This window comes from Ammospiza nelsoni, chromosome Z (genome assembly GCF_027579445.1).
Source record: "Ammospiza nelsoni isolate bAmmNel1 chromosome Z, bAmmNel1.pri, whole genome shotgun sequence".
In the NCBI taxonomy this organism is placed as follows: domain Eukaryota; kingdom Metazoa; phylum Chordata; class Aves; order Passeriformes; family Passerellidae; genus Ammospiza; species Ammospiza nelsoni.
This window is the reverse complement of record NC_080669.1, coordinates 44385848-44404344: the sequence shown is the minus strand read 5'-3', so window position 1 is coordinate 44404344 and position 18497 is coordinate 44385848. Positions and strand designations below refer to the sequence as shown.

Here is an 18497-nt window from a genome sequence, read left to right as displayed (position 1 = left end):
TATGTTTTTCTAGTTTTTGATCAGACCAGGAAAATTACTATAACATTGAAGGAAATCACATTATCAAATAACAGAAAAGCAACTTCACCTTGAACTAAGTAAAAAAAAATACTAATATATGTATGTTATGAAAGATGTCTATCAAGACAAGGTATTTACAAAATCAAAAATTCAAGTAACAAATAAAACTTCTCACTGGAACTAGATAACCTTTAAGGCCTCTTCTGAGATCATTTCAAGATTTTATGATACTATGAAGTTCCGTACACCACACCTACCTACTGTTTTCTGACAGAAGCTCTTTACGGGAATGCCTTATGCATGGTATGATGATCCTGTGAGAGGATGTGCATATGTGTGCATATAGGGGGTGGGGTGCAGAAAATCAGCTAACAGAAGCATTTCGTTAATGCAATCAGAGCACTGCAATAGCTCTTAAGTCAGGCCTTTACCGTGTTCCTGTTTTTAGGTATATAAGCTGGCAGCAAGCTCAATTTAGGAAGATTCAAATCTTGCATTTCAAGAAATATGAACTGAATTGCTACATCACTTCTAAGATAACAGGAATCTAAAGTATGACATCTTTATATCCACAATAAAGAAAAATTTCATTGAAACATGGTGAGGTTGTGACAATCATGAGAAACAAAAAATTTTACTAATTTAGTAACTCTTTATATCCCTACTACAGTTACACCTATACAAGAAACATTTTCAGTATGCAGAGGACAGCATTAAGAACAAACTTACCTACAGTAGCTCTAATTAAGGGGGAGGAATCACCAATGTTGTTCAAACATTCACTTTTAATGAAGTCAGTTACCCCATTTGGAAAGTTGTGAAAATGTGCTTTTACATTATTCTTCAAGATAAGACCACTCAAGGAACGTGTTGGCTCATCTGCAACAGAAAGTAATTACAGTCAATCTTCAATCAGCTCACAGAAATAAAACATATTTTCAGAAAATGCCACAAGATCAAAGCTTATATATAGATATTAATCTTCATTTCCTTATCTCTCCTTCCAGCTACACCCATCAATTCATCTAGCAAACCTTTTCAGGTTCAGAGTACACAAATTAATCACCAACCATATAAAGTTCAACAAGGGTAAGTACCAGCTGGGGATGGGGCAACCTTGGATGTGCAGGCAGACTGGGAAATGAGATGCTGGAAAGCAGTGCCACAGAGAGGGACCACTGGGTCCTGGCTGATGGCAAGTTGACCATGGTCAGCAGTGCCCTGGCAGCCAGGAGGGCCACCCGTGTCCTGGGGACATCAGGCACAGCATGGCCAGCCAGGCAAGGGAGGGGATTGTCCTGCTCTGCACTGGGGCAGCCTCACCTCGAGTGCTGGGGGCAGCTCTGGGTGCCACAACAGCCTCATGCAAGGCTAGAGAGTGTCCAAAGGAGCGCCATGACGATGCTGAAGGGCCTTGAGGGGAAGCCCTGTGAGGAGCAGCTGAGATCACCTGGTCTGCTCAGCCTGGAGGACACTGAGGGGAGACCTCATTGCAGCCTACATCTTCTTCTGGTGAGAGGAAGAGGATGGACAGGCACTGATCTCTTCTCTGTGGTGACCAGTGACAGGACCCACAGGAATGGCCTGAAGTTGTGTCAGGGGAGGTTTAGGTTGGATATCAGGAAAAGGTCCTTCAACCAGAGGGTGGCTGAGCACTGGAACAGGCTACCCAGGAAGTCGTCACAGCACCAAGCCTGACAGAGTTCAAGAAGCGTTTGGGCAATGCTCTCAGGCACATGGCGTGATTCTGCACATGGGTGTCCTATGAAGGCCAGGAGCTGGACTTGGTGGTCCTTGTTGGCCCCTTCCAACTCAACATATTGTGTGATTCTGTGATACATTATTTCTGTTTATACAAAGTTAGAATGTTGGATTGCAAACTTTACATTTTAAGAGAAAGTTTTGAATATTCATACAAGCAAGGAACAGATATGAAGTCATGCGATATAAGAAAATCTATTAAAGGTGTTTGTCAGCCAAAGACATTCAGATATTCTGATTATACGGACAGGCTTGCTGCTATACTGTCACTGTAAGGAACTGGTCACATACCCACCACAGGAGGATATGGAAATGATGTAGTGATTGTGCAGTAAAAACTCTACCCCTATTCCCACATGAATATAGTGTTCAATTTTTCTAAGAAGTAAGGGACTTCAATCCCTTTAGAAATGCCAAATTCGGATATATTAAATTAATAATTAGAGGAAGTAGGAAAAAAATCTTTAGACAATATTAACAGGAAAGTGTTACATAGTATGAACTAAAAAATAAATGCAACCAGAACTGACCTGAATTGAGTAAGAATTTAAGTTTAGGCAACAGTTTCAGTTCTGTTCACTGGGCTTTCTCTAAGATACTGAGCCAAGTAGAGGAATGGAAAAAGAACAGTCTAGATTTTCCATTTCTAATGGAGTAGATTCATGTTTCATTCTTAACCAAGGACATGAGTAACTTGGTATTACATCTGACACATGCTGAAAGTGAAAGATCTGAATGTTCTATATAGAAGGGGTTAGTTGACAATATAAACAAATTTAAATTTAGTTTACAGGAACCCTAATAACACCGGAAGCTAATTTTAATCAGCATTTTAGCCACTTGTTGAATTTTTGCTATGAAGTCCTGATTTAGACAAAATAAGGAATTCCTTTGTGCCAAGAACTAGTCCACATAGGGATCTATTCCTGCCCTTCAAAACTATTATTAACCTAACAGAAATAAGCAAAATAAGATATATGGCTTTCAAATATAAAGTGCTTTCAAACTAAAGTTACTGCATCACAACACCAAGAGTCTCACAATACTGCAATGTCTGACTGACAGCTGACTGACAGACATTGGACACTTTATGCCAGCTGGAAGAGAAACAGAGCTTTTCAGAAGATAGGGGACTGTTTGGCTGATCAGAAATTAAAATTCATTTTTTATCAACTGATTTTGAGTGCCAGGAGCAGAGTGCCTTCATAGACTTTTTAATCTTGTCTTTTATGTACATATTTCAGTTATAAAGAAGCATTAGTTAGAATGCTCTGGAACTACAAAGGTATTGATGTAGAAACAAACACATCCTTTAGAATTCAATAACTTTATAAACCAGGAACCCATCCAATGAATATATATTTGAGAAAATTCTACAACTTTACCTACACTGTATGATTTAAATGCCAACTTCTAAACAACATAAAAAATAAAACTCACTTCACTTGCACAGCACTACATTTACCAGCACCTTTTCTGGGACAAGGAGGGGAAAAGAGGGTTTATTATTTTAAATAAAAAACTAAAGTTTGTATGAGTGGACAAACTTCTCTCAACCTCACAACTCAGTTGTGAGCCATCACAAGTATTACTATAGTTACTTGAAAAGTCAAATCAAGTAATTTTGGGATAGTCTTCAAATTAAAAGTAAAATCCTCACATCAATTCTAGACCAGTAAAGTATGTCAAACTCTGATTGCTTTACATAACTGTCATCCATTGGTAGGTACACACATCTTTAAGAAATTCAGTCACTCATAAATTGTTATGATGATTTAAAATTGTGCCTGGGGAGAAAAGAAGCCAAAGGAGTCCTCTTTTAATTTCCATGTTTTAAAACTTGCAAACCACAAAAAACCCCATTATCATTAACTGCCAGAGACACCAAACACAGTAGTTACTGTAACTCCTTATAATCCAGCACTAACTTCTTGGTGTGAAAGAAATCGGTGAGAACCAAAGTCTGATTAGAATACAGTAGGCTAGTCACTATTAGGATATACTCTAGAATGAAAATATTAAACACTGCATTATGGAAAAACATTAATCCATTTGAATGCCCGGCTACAGCTACAAGAGGGACAAAGCCACAGCTTCAATTTAATCAAGCAGAGATACACACATTATAAAGTTACTTTTGTCAAAACCACACGGATTAGTCAAGCAGTTTAGATAAAAAGAAAGACTACATGCACGTGAAACTTCAGGACCATTTTTTTTCCCCACAAACTATTCTATGGTATGCAGAAGTACGAAATATCTTTAATCCATTCTTTTAGCCAAGACAACAGAAAAACTAGTCTTCATAGGAAGTGATTATTCCACATATCTGCAACAAAGATTTCATGGAATTCATAATGGAAGTGGTATCTCTGACAAATGAAAAAGAAGTAACAAAATGAGAAAGAGAAGAAAAATTTTAAAAACAGCAAAACCTTTAATAAAGTTTTGATAAGTATCAAAGATTTGAGAGCAGACAAGCAGAAGTCACAAAGGACTTTGTGCTAAACAAACACCAACCACTTGAGACAGAGAAGCAGCCCAGAATCTGATATCCAAGCATTAAAATAAAGATATAACACTGCATCTTAAAGTCTTAGTTTAAGAAAAAAATATCAGATATGACTGGACAAGGTTATTTATGGAATACAGGCTGTTCAACAACTTAACAGCTACACTGTCAGAAGACAGTAATATAGGTCTGGATGGAATTCTTGCTGTAACATCAAAATTATAGGCAGATGGCTTAAGAGCTGGGTAAGATACCCCTCAGTCTTCATAAATTTTGTGATTAGTTCTGTTAGCCATATGCTTCTCCCATCAAAAAAGCTCACAGTCTTGTCTCCTTTTGTCTCAGTCAACTTGGAGTATAGAGTTGACAAGAACATATAGTACAAGAAAAGGAAGGAATGTGAAGCAGACCTCTGGCATTTAGTATCATCTTTGGTGCCAAATCAGTTCATCAGTTGAAGATTTCTCTCCCACACTGCCTCATTTTAAAATAGAACCACATAACAATTATCATTTGTTTCTCAGTAAATTTTCAATTCTGTTTTAAGATTCTCATACTATCTCCAAATTTTAGCAACACACAGAGCAAATGGATGCATAGCCACATTACACAAATTATTTTAGGGTTACTGCAGTGCTTTTAAGAAGCAAAGTGTGTCCTCAAACAGCCACATTTCCTCTACCAAGGGTTTGTACAACAAAGATTGTGTATCTGGAAGCCTGAAGCTTTTTGTAGCCCACCTGCAAGCCCAGGTAAGCACATGCTTCACCATGCCTTTTAGAATCATGGAACGATTTGGGTTGGGAGGTACCTTAAAAAGGTTATCTTATCCAACATCCTCACCATGGGCAAGAACATCTTTAATTAAATCAGGTTGCTCATGGCAACATCCAATCTCACTTGGAATGTTTAAAGGGATGAGGCACTCAGTACTTTCTAGGCAACCTATTCCAGTGTTCTACCACCCATATTGTAGAAAAGTTCTTCCATAAATGTAATCTAAACCATCCTTCTTTCTTAAAATCATTACACCTTGTCCTATCACAACAGGCCTGGCTTAGAAATTTGTCCCTGTCTTCCTTACAGGCCTTCTTTCCGGTATTGAAAAGCTGCAATAACATCTCTTCAAAGCCTTACTTTTTACATGCTGGACACACACGATTTACACACCAGCTCTCTCAGCCTTTCCTTATTGCACAAGTATTCCAACCCCCTGATGGTCTTTGTGGTCCTCCTCTAGACCTGTTCCATGTCTTTGCCGTGCTGTGTCCCTACTTCCACTGTCTCTGCATTTCCTTCCTGCCCTTTAGTTTGACGAGCAGGTCAAACATAACTTGCTAGGATTGCTAAAAGAACTGAGTGACTGGGATGAGAACATTTTTCCATTCACAAGCTGTGATATAATGATTTATGTGCATGGCTATTATTTTGCTCTGGTATCTTGTGATATTGGCAACATTAGATGTGAGGGTGAGACTTCTTCTAAGGCAGAACTGCCTGTCAATCCCCATCTTAAAGCTGTAAAGACTTTTTTAGAAATAAGCTGTCATTCTGCATTTTAACTATCAATATGGATTTACTATGTTCATATACACAATGTGCATTGAAAATGACTAGTGTCACGGTTGCACACGAAAATTTCTGATGTATTAATAAGACTGACTTAAAAGAGATAAAACCCAAAAAATAAGAATCCCACCAGAACTGTGTAATATGGGAAGTGGAAAATGAACATTTTCTTTTGTCCTAATATATAAGAATACAGCACAAAAAACAGCTTCACAAGCTTCCTAACAGAAAAAAAGTCCTGCCTTTTTTTTTTTTATACTGGACTATGCTTTAAGTGTAACATTTCTGACATAAATGATTATGGTTACTATCACGTCATGAGTGGAGTGATGGTATTTCAAAACATTCAGTAATGTCAACACATAAATGACCTTGAAATGTTGTGACTAGACTGAAGTTAATCAGTGTTCTCCATTGACTTATGTGAGTCATGGAAAATAATTTAACTCAATTGCCTAAGCTTAGGAATGTCTGTAAGAGACCAGAAGTTGGAAATGTTCTGCTGATACTGATTTTTGCATATTTATTGAAGAGTAAGTTATGCTTCTTAAGATGATGGTGTAAATAAAATTGAACTGTGGACAATATGGGAGAAGTATTGAACTGCTTCCCAAAAATAAACTTGTTAGTTATTACATTTGAGTCTATGTGGCAATGATTTGGTAGCAGAGTAGGACCTGCAGAGGTGATTTCTCTGAGAAGCTTCAAGAAGTGTCCCCCAAGTTCAACAGAACAAGTGCCAAATGGCTCCAAGATGGACCTGGCTGCTGGCCAAGGCTGAGCCCATCAGCGATGGTGAGAAAACAGCAGAGGAGGAGGTGGCCACCTCTTCACTCTCAAGATGGGACTTGAGGAAATGGCATGAATCTGAGTCAGGCAAGGTTTAGGCAGGATATCAGGAAAAGGATTTTCACCAATAGGGTGGCTGAGCACTGGAAGAGGCTCCCCAGGGAAGTGGTCACAGCATCAAGCATGACAGAGTTCAAGAGGTATTTGGGTAACAGTTTCAGGCACACTGTGTGATTCAAGGGATGTCCTGTGAGGGCCAGCTAGACTCTATGGTCCTGACAAGTCCATTCCAATTCAGCATAGTCTATGATTCTCTGATTTAAGAAGGGGAAAAAAAATTACTATGCAAGAACAATTGTAGCCAGAGTAGAGGGAAGTATGAGACTATGTAAGAGAAACAGCCTGCAGACATTAAGGTAACTGAAGGAGAGGCAGGAGATGCAGCCCATGGAGGTTTCATGGTGGAGTAGATATCCCCCTGCAGGCAATGCAGGATCCCACACTTGAGCAGGTGGATGTCCGAAGGAGGCTGTGACCCTGTGGGAAGCCTGTACGGGAGCAGTCTGCTCCTGAAGGACTGCACTTCATTAAAGAGATCCACACTGGAGCAGTTTGGCAAGAACTGCAACCTGCTGAAAGGATTCATGTTGTAAAAGCTTGTGGCAGATTTCCTTCTGTGGGAGGGAACCTCTCACTGGAGCATGAGGAAAGTATGAGGACTGCTCCCACTGAGGAGGAATGAGTGGCAAGAGAGAACATGTGGTGAACTAATAACAACCCCCATTTCCAGTCCCCCTGAATCACTGGGGGAGAGGAGGTAGAGAAAAGTGGGAGTAAAGGCCCTGGTGGAAGGAAGGTGGTTTTAAGATTTGGCTTTATTTGTCAAAACCCTAATCTGATTTGACTGGTCACAGAGAAAATTATTTCCCCAAGCCTGTGACAGTAATCAGCAAATGATCACTCCCTGCCCTCATCTAAATCCAGGGACTTTTGTTATATTCTCTCTTCCATGTCCAGATGAGATGGGGAAATACAGAGCAGCTTTGGCAGGGACCTGGCATCCAGCCAGGTAAACCCACTACAATTAGTTTTGGAAGGTTTTGTGTTCTAACCAATAATTACCACACGTCAATCAAAAGGCCAAGTTCTGTATATCTCTACAGACTTACAAAACAAATAAAAAGGTTAAAGAACTAATCTTCTGGTTTCACTTCTACTTTCAGCTTGTCTATCAATAATCTCCTGGATGTCCCAGCACTTTTCCTCTCTTACGAAGTCTCGTGTTGTCTCCTGATTCAGCAGCTAAACCACTCCCAGAATTTTATCAAGAGCAGAATAATAATTATTAAGAAACTGGCATTTAGCATGATGAGAACATGATTCACTGAAAGGTCCCAAACTATACAACAAATGCAAGACAGTGCTGTAATTTAAGAACATTACATTCAAAAATAATGTCATGTCTCTGGCATTTACTTTTTGAGGGTGAGGAGGAAGATGACAACATGGACTTTTGTGCTTAGTCAAGTGCACAGGAAAAGGAAACTATGACATTCCCAATGGAACTTGCTTAGACAGCACCTGGCAGTGAATGAATACAGATTTAGAGTCATTAATCTATCTGAAGAAATTGCCTTGTCAGATGAGTAGAGGTTTTGGCACTCTCTGAATATATCAAAGGTGAATCTTTAAAATATGTGATAATCTGTTATTTGAATAGTTGTTGGTACACAAGGATTACCTGAATGAGTAAACTAAGACTGTGTTATCAAAAAGAGTAATTCAGAATCATATTCAAACTGCTGAGTATTGGGAAACACAAAATACAGGATACAACATCGGTGTTGTATAGGGTGCTGTGGAAATTTTGATTAGTTTTCCTTCTGTCTATATCCTATAGGTAGAGTTTGACAGAAAGTTGTGTGGTAGCATGCAAGTGTAAATGTTCTAAGGCCATACTGCTTTGTTTCTCTGATACCCTTAACAGCCAGTAAAGCTTCTTCCCCTAATGAAAGGACTTAATGAAAGGAAAACCTACTCCTGTTTATTTACTAAGTCTGTACTCAGTGTGCTTCCTTTTTTTTTTTTTTTCCTTCTTCCCTTCATTCTGGCTGATTTTTCTGAACATTATCATCAGACATTTAATTTAAAATGTTAGGTTACACTCTGGTTAACATCAAAACATAGGTTTGGCACAACTGGAGGTGTTCTTCCTAAGCAGCTGTGTACCTAGCTAAAATAGGGAAAATTCACTTTCAGACATTTAATATTTTATTACTGTTATGATTTTAGGACCTTAGATTTTTTTTTAAATTTTGCTACACAAGAGCTCTTACTAGGAAGGTTAAGAATATCAGTGAAAATGAGACTTATCTGAGATGCTTTGCTGGGTGACCATGCTGCTCTTCTGAGCAGTTATAAATCCATCTTTAGTCTCTTCAGTTTTCAGTTTCCACCTATGACTTCATCAGTCTTCTTTCTTTATAGGGGAATGAACATTTGGAAAACTGGGAGCTCTTTTTATTTTGCAATGTTCAAAGCTCCTGAGACTTACAGCTTGCCAGTCAGAATTTTCTCTGATCAGTAGTATATCTACTGATTCAGAGAAAAACATCTATCACTTGAAGTTATGTGAATGCTTTTTCCTTGGAGCTATCAAACTAAAAATTTGTCCCGTTGAATTGACACTTGCTTCAAGTGCCAGTGTGTGACACTTTAGATGAAGCAGACAACTGCTACAGGCCAAAGCAGTTATCAACCCCCTACACAGTCTAAGTGCAGACTACAGTCATTGTTACCTGGGAATGAGTGCTCCCTTAGCAGATTTGAAGATGACAAAGCTGAGCAGTGCAGCTGAACAGCACAAAACAGAAGGGATGCCATTCAGAGGGATCTGGACAAGCTTGAGAAATGAGTCCACGAGAATCTCATGAGGTTCAACAAGTCCAAGGGGAGGTGCTGCCCCTAGGTCAGGGAAATCCTAGATGAGTACAGACTGGGAGAAGAAACCAGTGAGAGCACAGGACTAGAGGATGAAAAGCTGGACACGAGCCAACAATGTCTCCTTACAGCCCAGAAAGCCAACCACATGCTGGGCTGCATCTAAAGCAGTGTGGCTGGCAGGGTGAGGGAGGGAATTCTGCCCCTCCACTCTGTGCTGATGAGTCCCCCTCTTCAGTGCTGCATCCACTCTGCTGTGTCCAGCACGGGAAGGACAATAACCTGTTGGAACAAGTCCAGAGGAGGGCCACAAAGATGATCAGAGGGCTGGAACACACCTCGCTTGTGAAGACGGTCTGAGACCTGGGGTTGTAAAGCCTGGAGAACACTTTAGGGAGACCTCAATTGCTGCCTCTCAGCAGAGAGAGTGACTTTTTTCACTGACAGATAGTGGTAAGAAAAGGGAGAAGATTTTTAAACTAAAAGAGGAGAAATTTAGATTAGATGTTAGGAAGAAACGCTTTACTCAGTGGGTGATGAGGAAAAAGAACAGGTTGCCCAGAGAAGTAGTGGATGCCTCATCCTTGAAATTTTTCAAGGGTTAGATATGGCCCTGAGTAATCTGATATAGTGGATGGCATCGCTGCCCATGGCAGGGGAGTTGTAATTAATCTTTACTGTCCCTTTCAATCAAAACTACTGTATCATTCTTTGATGATTACGTGGCTCTGTCATGGCACAGTCGCTCCTGAATGCCCACTGAAAGCACAAGGCCTGAGCTTCATCAGGGTTCTAAAGAATGCGTATTATGTTATTACCGAAGTAGAAGAAAGGAGTTTAAAATGTTTTGCAAAAGCCGTAGAAATATCCTATTACTGGTATTAGCATGAAACTGTGGTGTCTAGATGTGCCCTTTCTATGGACAGTAAAGATACTCAATTCTGGAGCTGGTAAAACATACTGTGGATGCTATTATTTGAGTATTAAAAGTATTTTGTTTTCTTTCTTCCAGGTTCCACTCGCTTGTGACATTAAAGGAAAGATGTTTAACTTGTACATGAACAGTGGTAATGGGCACTCCTTTACTAAAACAGATTTGGTGCTATAAAATGGTTCACTGTCCAACTGCATCTGGCCCAGCACTGCAAGGTAACATACATGCTGAAAAGCTTTATCATCCCAATGCTTAACAGTAAGTATGCTTTCTAAAAGTCTAGAAAGAGGTGGCGATATTGCTTCCAGCCTTCCAAATAGCCGGCACCTCTGAACTGCATTGAATCAAACAATGCTTGGTGTTGGTTTGAACAGAATTCTTTTAGAAATACCAGCAACACTTTGGCTTTCTTCAGGAAAACAACCCATAGGAATGCTTCATACTGGCATTTTAAGTACACTTAGGTTTGATGTAAAAAAACAACCAAACATCACTGAGTATGAGAGTTTACTTTTTAAAATATATAAAGAAATACTCATTGCAGCCTGTAAAGAAACATTAAGGAAAGGTTTGAAACAGCTGATTAAATACCTCCATCTTACACCTAAAGATTTATTTTAAGGCAAACAAAGATCTTATCCAAGACTACTTGAACTTCAGACAATGACATAGCAATTCTTTCCTTCTATGGCCCTCAGGAACAAGGAAAGAAATAACAATGGAGATTTCATATTCTCAATTCTGGATGTTTAAAGTAAAGAGCTCCAGGAAAGTGTTCCTGAAGCACTGAATCACATAACAAATCCACAATCAAATTCAGTTTCTTTCAAAACTCAAAATAAATAGGAGAAGACTTTACTTAAACCTGCACTACAAAATCCCTAAAGAAGCATGGAAAGGAGTAATTAGTTAGCACATTGGGGAAAGTCATGGAATTTCTACTAACCTTACAAAATTAATTATCTGATAGTATGTCTACTAAGTCTGCCGATGATACTGAACTGGGAGGAGCTGCTGACTTCTTCAAAGGCGGAAAGGCCATGAAGAGAGAGACCTCAATAAACTGGAGGGCTGGACAATCACCAACTGTAGAAGTTCTAACAAGTGCTGGATTCTGCACCTGTGGATGGGGCAACCTTGGATGTGCAGGCAGACTGGGAAATGAGATGCTGGAAAGCAGTGCCACAGAGAGGGACCACTGGGTCCTGGCTGATGGCAAGTTGACCATGGTCAGCAGTGCCCTGGCAGCCAGGAGGGCCACCCGTGTCCTGGGGACATCAGGCACAGCATGGCCAGCCAGGCAAGGGAGGGGATTGTCCTGCTCTGCACTGGGGCAGCCTCACCTCGAGTGCTGGGGGCAGCTCTGGGTGCCACAACAGCCTCATGCAAGGCTAGAGAGTGTCCAAAGGAGCGCCATGACGATGCTGAAGGGCCTTGAGGGGAAGCCCTGTGAGGAGCAGCTGAGATCACCTGGTCTGCTCAGCCTGGAGGACACTGAGGGGAGACCTCATTGCAGCCTACATCTTCTTCTGGTGAGAGGAAGAGGATGGACAGGCACTGATCTCTTCTCTGTGGTGACCAGTGACAGGACCCACAGGAATGGCCTGAAGTTGTGTCAGGGGAGGTTTAGGTTGGATATCAGGAAAAGGTCCTTCAACCAGAGGGTGGCTGAGCACTGGAACAGGCTACCCAGGAAGTCGTCACAGCACCAAGCCTGACAGAGTTCAAGAAGCGTTTGGGCAATGCTCTCAGGCACATGGTGTGATTCCTGGGGGTATTCTGTGCAGAGCCAGGAGGTGGACTCGTGACTTTGTGAATGTGTCCCTTCCCACTCAGGATATTCCATGATTCTACTCTTTCCCTTTTAGGCAACTCAATTATTGTATTTATCCACTCATTAGCAGAAGTTAGTCTTTTCATAATTCTTCATGTATCTGAACTTCAGAGAATACTTTGCTGTTGTTAAGGAGGACACTATACAGAGCATGAAGCATTTTAAACTGTAAAGGTAGATTAATCTGTTTTCTGAATGGTAATGCAATCAGTTTCACTGCTTGACAATTATTTTTGTATATTTAATAGTCATATGTAGGGTGACTGTACTGGAGGGAAGTGGCTGGGGAGGGGAGCTTCTGTTTTAATTTAACAGTTAAAACTCCTCAATCACTTTTCTGGATTAATCCTTCTCAAAGGTATCTTCTTGAAATGGGTAACTGGCAAATTTACATGTAATCTAACATCACGGTCTTTTTCTTGCTTAGCCTCAATTATCTTTCAATACCAACATGCCAAGAAAGGTCCTAATAGAATGGATTCACGAAAACTGCTCTCCGGATCAAGTTTAAATTTCAAGACTCAGCAGAAAACATTCACATCAAACTCACATAAACATTTCAGATTTCAGTAATATCTGACAAAAAGCCATTTTGAATCATATGTGCAGAACTGGATTAATTATTAGTGTCATGATTACCAGAGCATAAATTACTATCTGTAAAAAGCTTTGTTGAAACAAAAACTAGGGGGAGGGAGGGGAGAGAGGAGGGTGGGGACAGGACCTGTCTCCATGGTAATGTTTCAGATCAAAGTACTCTGAGTGACTAGATCATCACATGAACAAGACCAAGAACTGCAGAGACCATGTTCTTCTATCTTCAACTGGTTTATAAAAATCTGAAGTATTTTGGAAATAAGCTCAAAAGACCATCCTTAAAGCATGTGACAAAAACAGCACTAAAGCAGTGTTCTCAGTTTCAGCTCATTCACCTTCACAGTAAAAGATCATTTTTTAAGGACTCTGATCCTTGTCTGCAATAGCCTTACACCACAGACTGTGACCAATCAATCTATGCAGATAATACTCTGCGGAGAATAAATACTAGAGTTCCCATGTTTGGATGGGGTGAAAAGTCAGTCACTAAAGCACCTTCACAAGATCACAGTTGTGTAACTGCAACAGAACAGACAACAGCAGTTTTACAAGCCAGCAGAAATTACCAGGACCATGATGCATTTCTCTCTGTATTTTCCTATTAGCGTAAGTACTTGCTGAGAGCCCAGCAGACAAGGGGGGGGAGGTGAATGCAGAACTTTATAGAAATAATGCAAAACTAACATGTTCCATTAAATAACAATAGATATAATCTTTTCATAGTTTAGTGCAAGCCACATCCATCTCCCATTCCCAAAGTTCAGAATGCTGTCTGAAATAAAAGTGTGGTGTAATTCTGGACTGAAACTAAGCAGAAAACACCAGGAAACTGATGCAGTTGTCCTACAATAGGACAATGCAAATTAAGAAGGATGCTATTTCTGTCTAGAGTAGAAGGAGAAAGAAATATCTTACAAATCTTGATTTAGAAAAGGCATAAACAAAGCAAGTTTTCATATAGGCAACTTTGGAAATTTCGTCATTGCAGTCAGCAAGGTCTGAAACAAACTCAGTGCTTCTGCTTGCAGCATGAATTGTCCATATTATGACATCTAGAGGTTCTGACCTGCCTCAGGCTTCATATATCTTGGAGAACTACCTCAGCACACCTTAGGCAGAGGCTAGAACAGGCCTCAGCAAGACAGCAAAGAGGCTGAAATTAGGAAAATACATTCTCATACTTTCCTTCAAAGAAACATACCTGGACTAGGGATGCAATAATGCAAACAAGGAAAGGGGGATACAGGTGCATGACTTGGATCAAACACACAAAAACCAGAAAATTATCTGAGAAGCAACATGCACACAACACTCCAGAAAACAAATTACAGAAGACTAGAGAATTCTGAGCTTACCTCAGATGACACTGAAGAACACAACCACAAATCCAACATTAAGGACAGGGCAGTGTTACTACATTATCTGTGAGGTTTTTTACCTTCCAGTCCAAGAAGGAACAACTAGACTCACAGCACCTACATGCAATATCTCCATTTACAGATAAATTACCAAAACAATTCTTTTTTTCTTTCAAACTACTTTTCAGTTAATCTGGACTCCATCTTACCTACCTAAGGAAGATCACTAAGCATCATACTTCATGGGAACTACATACTTCCTACCTAAGGAAGATCACTAAGCATCATACTTCATGGGAACTACATACTTCATGGGAACAAGAGATCTATATCTTAAATTTTAATGGCTTGGGATCTTATTTTATTTCATCACCCTGCCCACTGTCTAACTGAATGCTGTGCCCTTAACAAGTTTTATATTGTGATATTTTTAGCACTGGGGTTCATTCAGATTCCCAACTCCGTCTTTAGAAATGCACAATAATTTTAAAATAATCAAAACAAACAAACTCTCAACAAAAACAAAGAAAGTCCCAAACAAACAAAAAACCAAACAAAACCCCCACAAACAACCAAAACAAACAAACAACCCCAAAAACCCATCAACCAAACCCAAAAAAAACAAGAAGAAAAAATGAAGTATTTAAACTTTAGGCTATATGCTGTAGCAGCAAAGTACACCACGTTTTTTCACTGATGAAATGGTAGCAGGGCATTCCTGCTTCCAGGAAGACCCAAGCTTAATAAGCTTTGACAGGGCCCAGAAAAATTTAAAAACAAAGCCAAGAAAACCCCTATTTACATGTAGGATTATCACAATAGGTCTTAAACCAGTAAGTCATAAGCATTCAGAAAAAGAAGCCTGATGGAACTATAACTAGAGGAAAAGAAGGTAACAGTTTTTTGCAATGGAATAGTAACAGCGCTAAAATAAGGTTTACCTTAGTAAAGCTACACATAAGGGTTACCTTAGTATCTTAAAGGCAGGGCTCAGTGAAAGCGAGTTTTGTAAATGAAGCATTGTAGAAGTTTTCTTGCAAATTGTCCACAGAGGTGCAAAACTCAGGTCAAAGACAGACCAATCTTCACTGCAGTAGAATGATACCATTCACTGCAGTAGAATGATACTATTTAACACACAATTCAACTAACCAAACGACAGAATTCCCACATTCAGGAGCTGTCACCTAAATGTATCCTTAAGCACTATTTTCTCAGCAGAAGTTTCAACAGTAGCAAAAATTGAATCAAATCTCAGTTCCATCTGCTACCAAGCCAAGATCTTTTTCTCATGGACTATGAAAACACTTTAATTTTTATTGAAAAAGATGTCAAATATGTTATAAGACTATTTTCATTGCTCCTTCTGCTGGAATAGTATGCACACAATAAAAACATAAACTTCTAACAGTATGAATATCCATGCTTTGGTCTGTGGCAAGGCTGTAGAGACAGACAGCCAACAGAACCACTTCAGCAGGAAAGAAAACAGAATGCTTTCTCAGTCATACTGGAGTCAGCTATCTACTGGGATGAGTCCGTCCAAGTATTGCAGCTGCTGATCAGCAGTTCTAACAGTCTCATTACCTTACTTGAGCATAGGTGAAGGGCTGTTGGTGGATTCAAAGCAAATCCAATCAACAGCCTCCTGCTATTCTTCATTAGTCCTACTTAAGCAAGACAATAAAATTCAAATATTTAGAATTTGGAATTTGGCAGACACTATGAAAAACACCAACCAGACTCGGTTATGGTACCTTCAAATTTTGCAAATTTCCAGAACCAGAGATACAGATGTAAAAAATAGTTGCTTTAGACAAAAGGTTATGACCCTAAAAATGTCATGATGCTGGACAAGAGCATCACCAGAGTATCAGATGTTCTTCAACAGTCTCACAATATACCTGATGTATTTGTGAGAGATATCAGTGCAATCTGATCCAAAACACTGCTCCCTGGAAGTAAACTTGCTACTCTTCCCAGCTTGCTTGGCCCCTCAACCTGCTGCAAACTGCTGTTTTCCCCTCAGATGAAACAGCTTTACACTCCATAACAGCTCCTACTCTTTATCAAATTCTACAGAGGTCGATGTGATTAAACACAAGGAAGGGAAAATATGACTACAGAATAACCAAAATAGTTCTGTTCGGAAGGTAGATTTTGACACACCACTAAACACCAAACATCTATGACAATCTAGAATCTCAGGCTCAAATGATGAATGAAGAAAGAGAAATCAGGAAGTTGTATAAGTGTCAGAAAACAAATTCATGGACAAAAGAAAAAATGAAACATCCTCCTTGTCACATCCTTTGTACAGATTCCATGTCCCACTACTGGAACTGCTTTGCTTTAAATTTTTCTGGTAATGGTATAAAGGACACGGTATCTACACTGGCACCTTATTCAAAGATACCGTATCCTGGCTGACTCAAGTCTTGAAAAGTCTTGTTCTCAGACTTAAGTGACTTTGCAGATTACTAGGTGACTTCCTACACAGAACACACAAAAGCACTTAAATATAATCTAGCCTTTAACCAGGAAAACATACTTTCATACTCCTCCTGTTTTCCTCTTCCTGAAGCAAGCTGATACAACCAAAACAGCACTTAAAATGTAGACAAACATTCTTGACAATTCTTTCAACATTACCGGGCCACACATAAGTAAAATCTAATTCAAAGGGAAAAAGCAAGCATTCACAAACAAAGATGTGAAACATCAAGTGGCAGAAAAAGCACTAGTAGCAAAACACTAAAGGAAAAAAACCTAGAAAACTGTCCGAACAACCAAACACAATTAAAAACACACATAAAGAAACAGATGTGCTAAAGCAGATCTTGAAACAAATTTTCCTTTCTCTGTCAAAGACACCTCAAAACAATAGCTCCAGTCCACTGAGAAGACAATCTTTCACACACCCTGAACACAAAGTAATTGGCTGGATTTACCAACTGGTAAAGGCTATACACTATGTCATATACAGTCTGTACTGTAATGTCCATAACAATAGAACATGATTGATTTCTAACTTTTTTTTACTCCAATTAAATCTTCAGAATGACAATTATGACAGACATCTTTGGACAACTCTAAATATGTAGTCTTCAAAGTATTTAGCAGTCTCCTTACTACAGAGATAATTATCATAATTGAACTTAGCAGTATGTTTTAGAATGTATACAGTCATGATTCACCACAGTTAATCCACAACTTTACTGCAGTCCAATAGAGGCATGATGCTCTAACATTCTCAGAAGATTTCATAGGCCATTTAGAATGGATTCCAGTCTAAGGCTGATACTGCAAGTACTAATAAGTTACCAGATTTTTTTTCCCCACAAAGACCACTGAGTGCACTGAATTCTACAAGACTACAGACAGGTCAACCAATCCAGAAGCTGACTAGAGCCAGCTCTTGCTTTATTTGAAGCAAAACGATAAATTTCTTTTTGAACACCAAAAAATTAAAATAAAAGTCACTATCTCAAGGACTTACCTTCAGACTTCAACTTTGTAAGAACAAAAATCAGGTAGTTGTTGAAATCTGGGTACTGATTAAGTTGTTCTAGTTTCTGAAGTGAAAAACTGTTAAGGAAAGTTGAATCTTTACATACAATATTTACAGCTTTCTGGATACGAAGATTGTTATATTTGTTATGTACTGCTACATCAATTCAATCAGCTGTGACTATAAGCTCATTACATACAGAATATGAACAACCTAAAAACAGTTTCTGTAATTTTCTCACTGAAGCAATAGCTTTTAGTTATGGGGAAGTCTAAAAAATAATCCATGGGAAGACACAAAAATTAACAGATGCTTAAAGATACCTGTAAAGCTGTATCACTGCAACAGGCAGCTGAACATTACCAACAACTGTCTAGTCAAATGGATCAAAATGTAACAGAAAGGAGAAGAAAGAACAAAAAGAGCAGTATTTAAGAGAAACTTAATGAGAAAACACTTAATTGGTCTATGAAATTAAGACTAGTTCTTGGACCAATTTTCTTAGCAACTCCTTCACCCACTTAACTTTTCCATTTTCATTCCATGAAACATACAACAAATTAAACTGAAAAATATCTGAAACCATACTAATTTATAACTGTACTAACAAAGGGTTTTATCTAATGTATACTTCCCACTTCATTGTATTTGACACCTGAACACCTAAGTGT

General features: G+C 39.2%; 1 protein-coding gene across 1 annotated transcript in view; it reads right to left on the bottom strand.

Annotated features, from left to right (window-relative positions):
• The window catches only part of TNPO1 (transportin 1), a 73510-nt gene that overhangs the window by 35947 nt on the left and 19066 nt on the right, over positions 1 to 18497 (bottom strand). The window contains exons 4-5 of the mRNA XM_059491843.1: positions 17815 to 17890; positions 751 to 900 (exon numbers count right to left, since the gene is read on the bottom strand). Of these exons, the coding sequence (XP_059347826.1) occupies positions 751 to 900; positions 17815 to 17890 (226 nt within the window). The remainder of the gene's footprint in view (positions 1 to 750; positions 901 to 17814; positions 17891 to 18497) is intronic.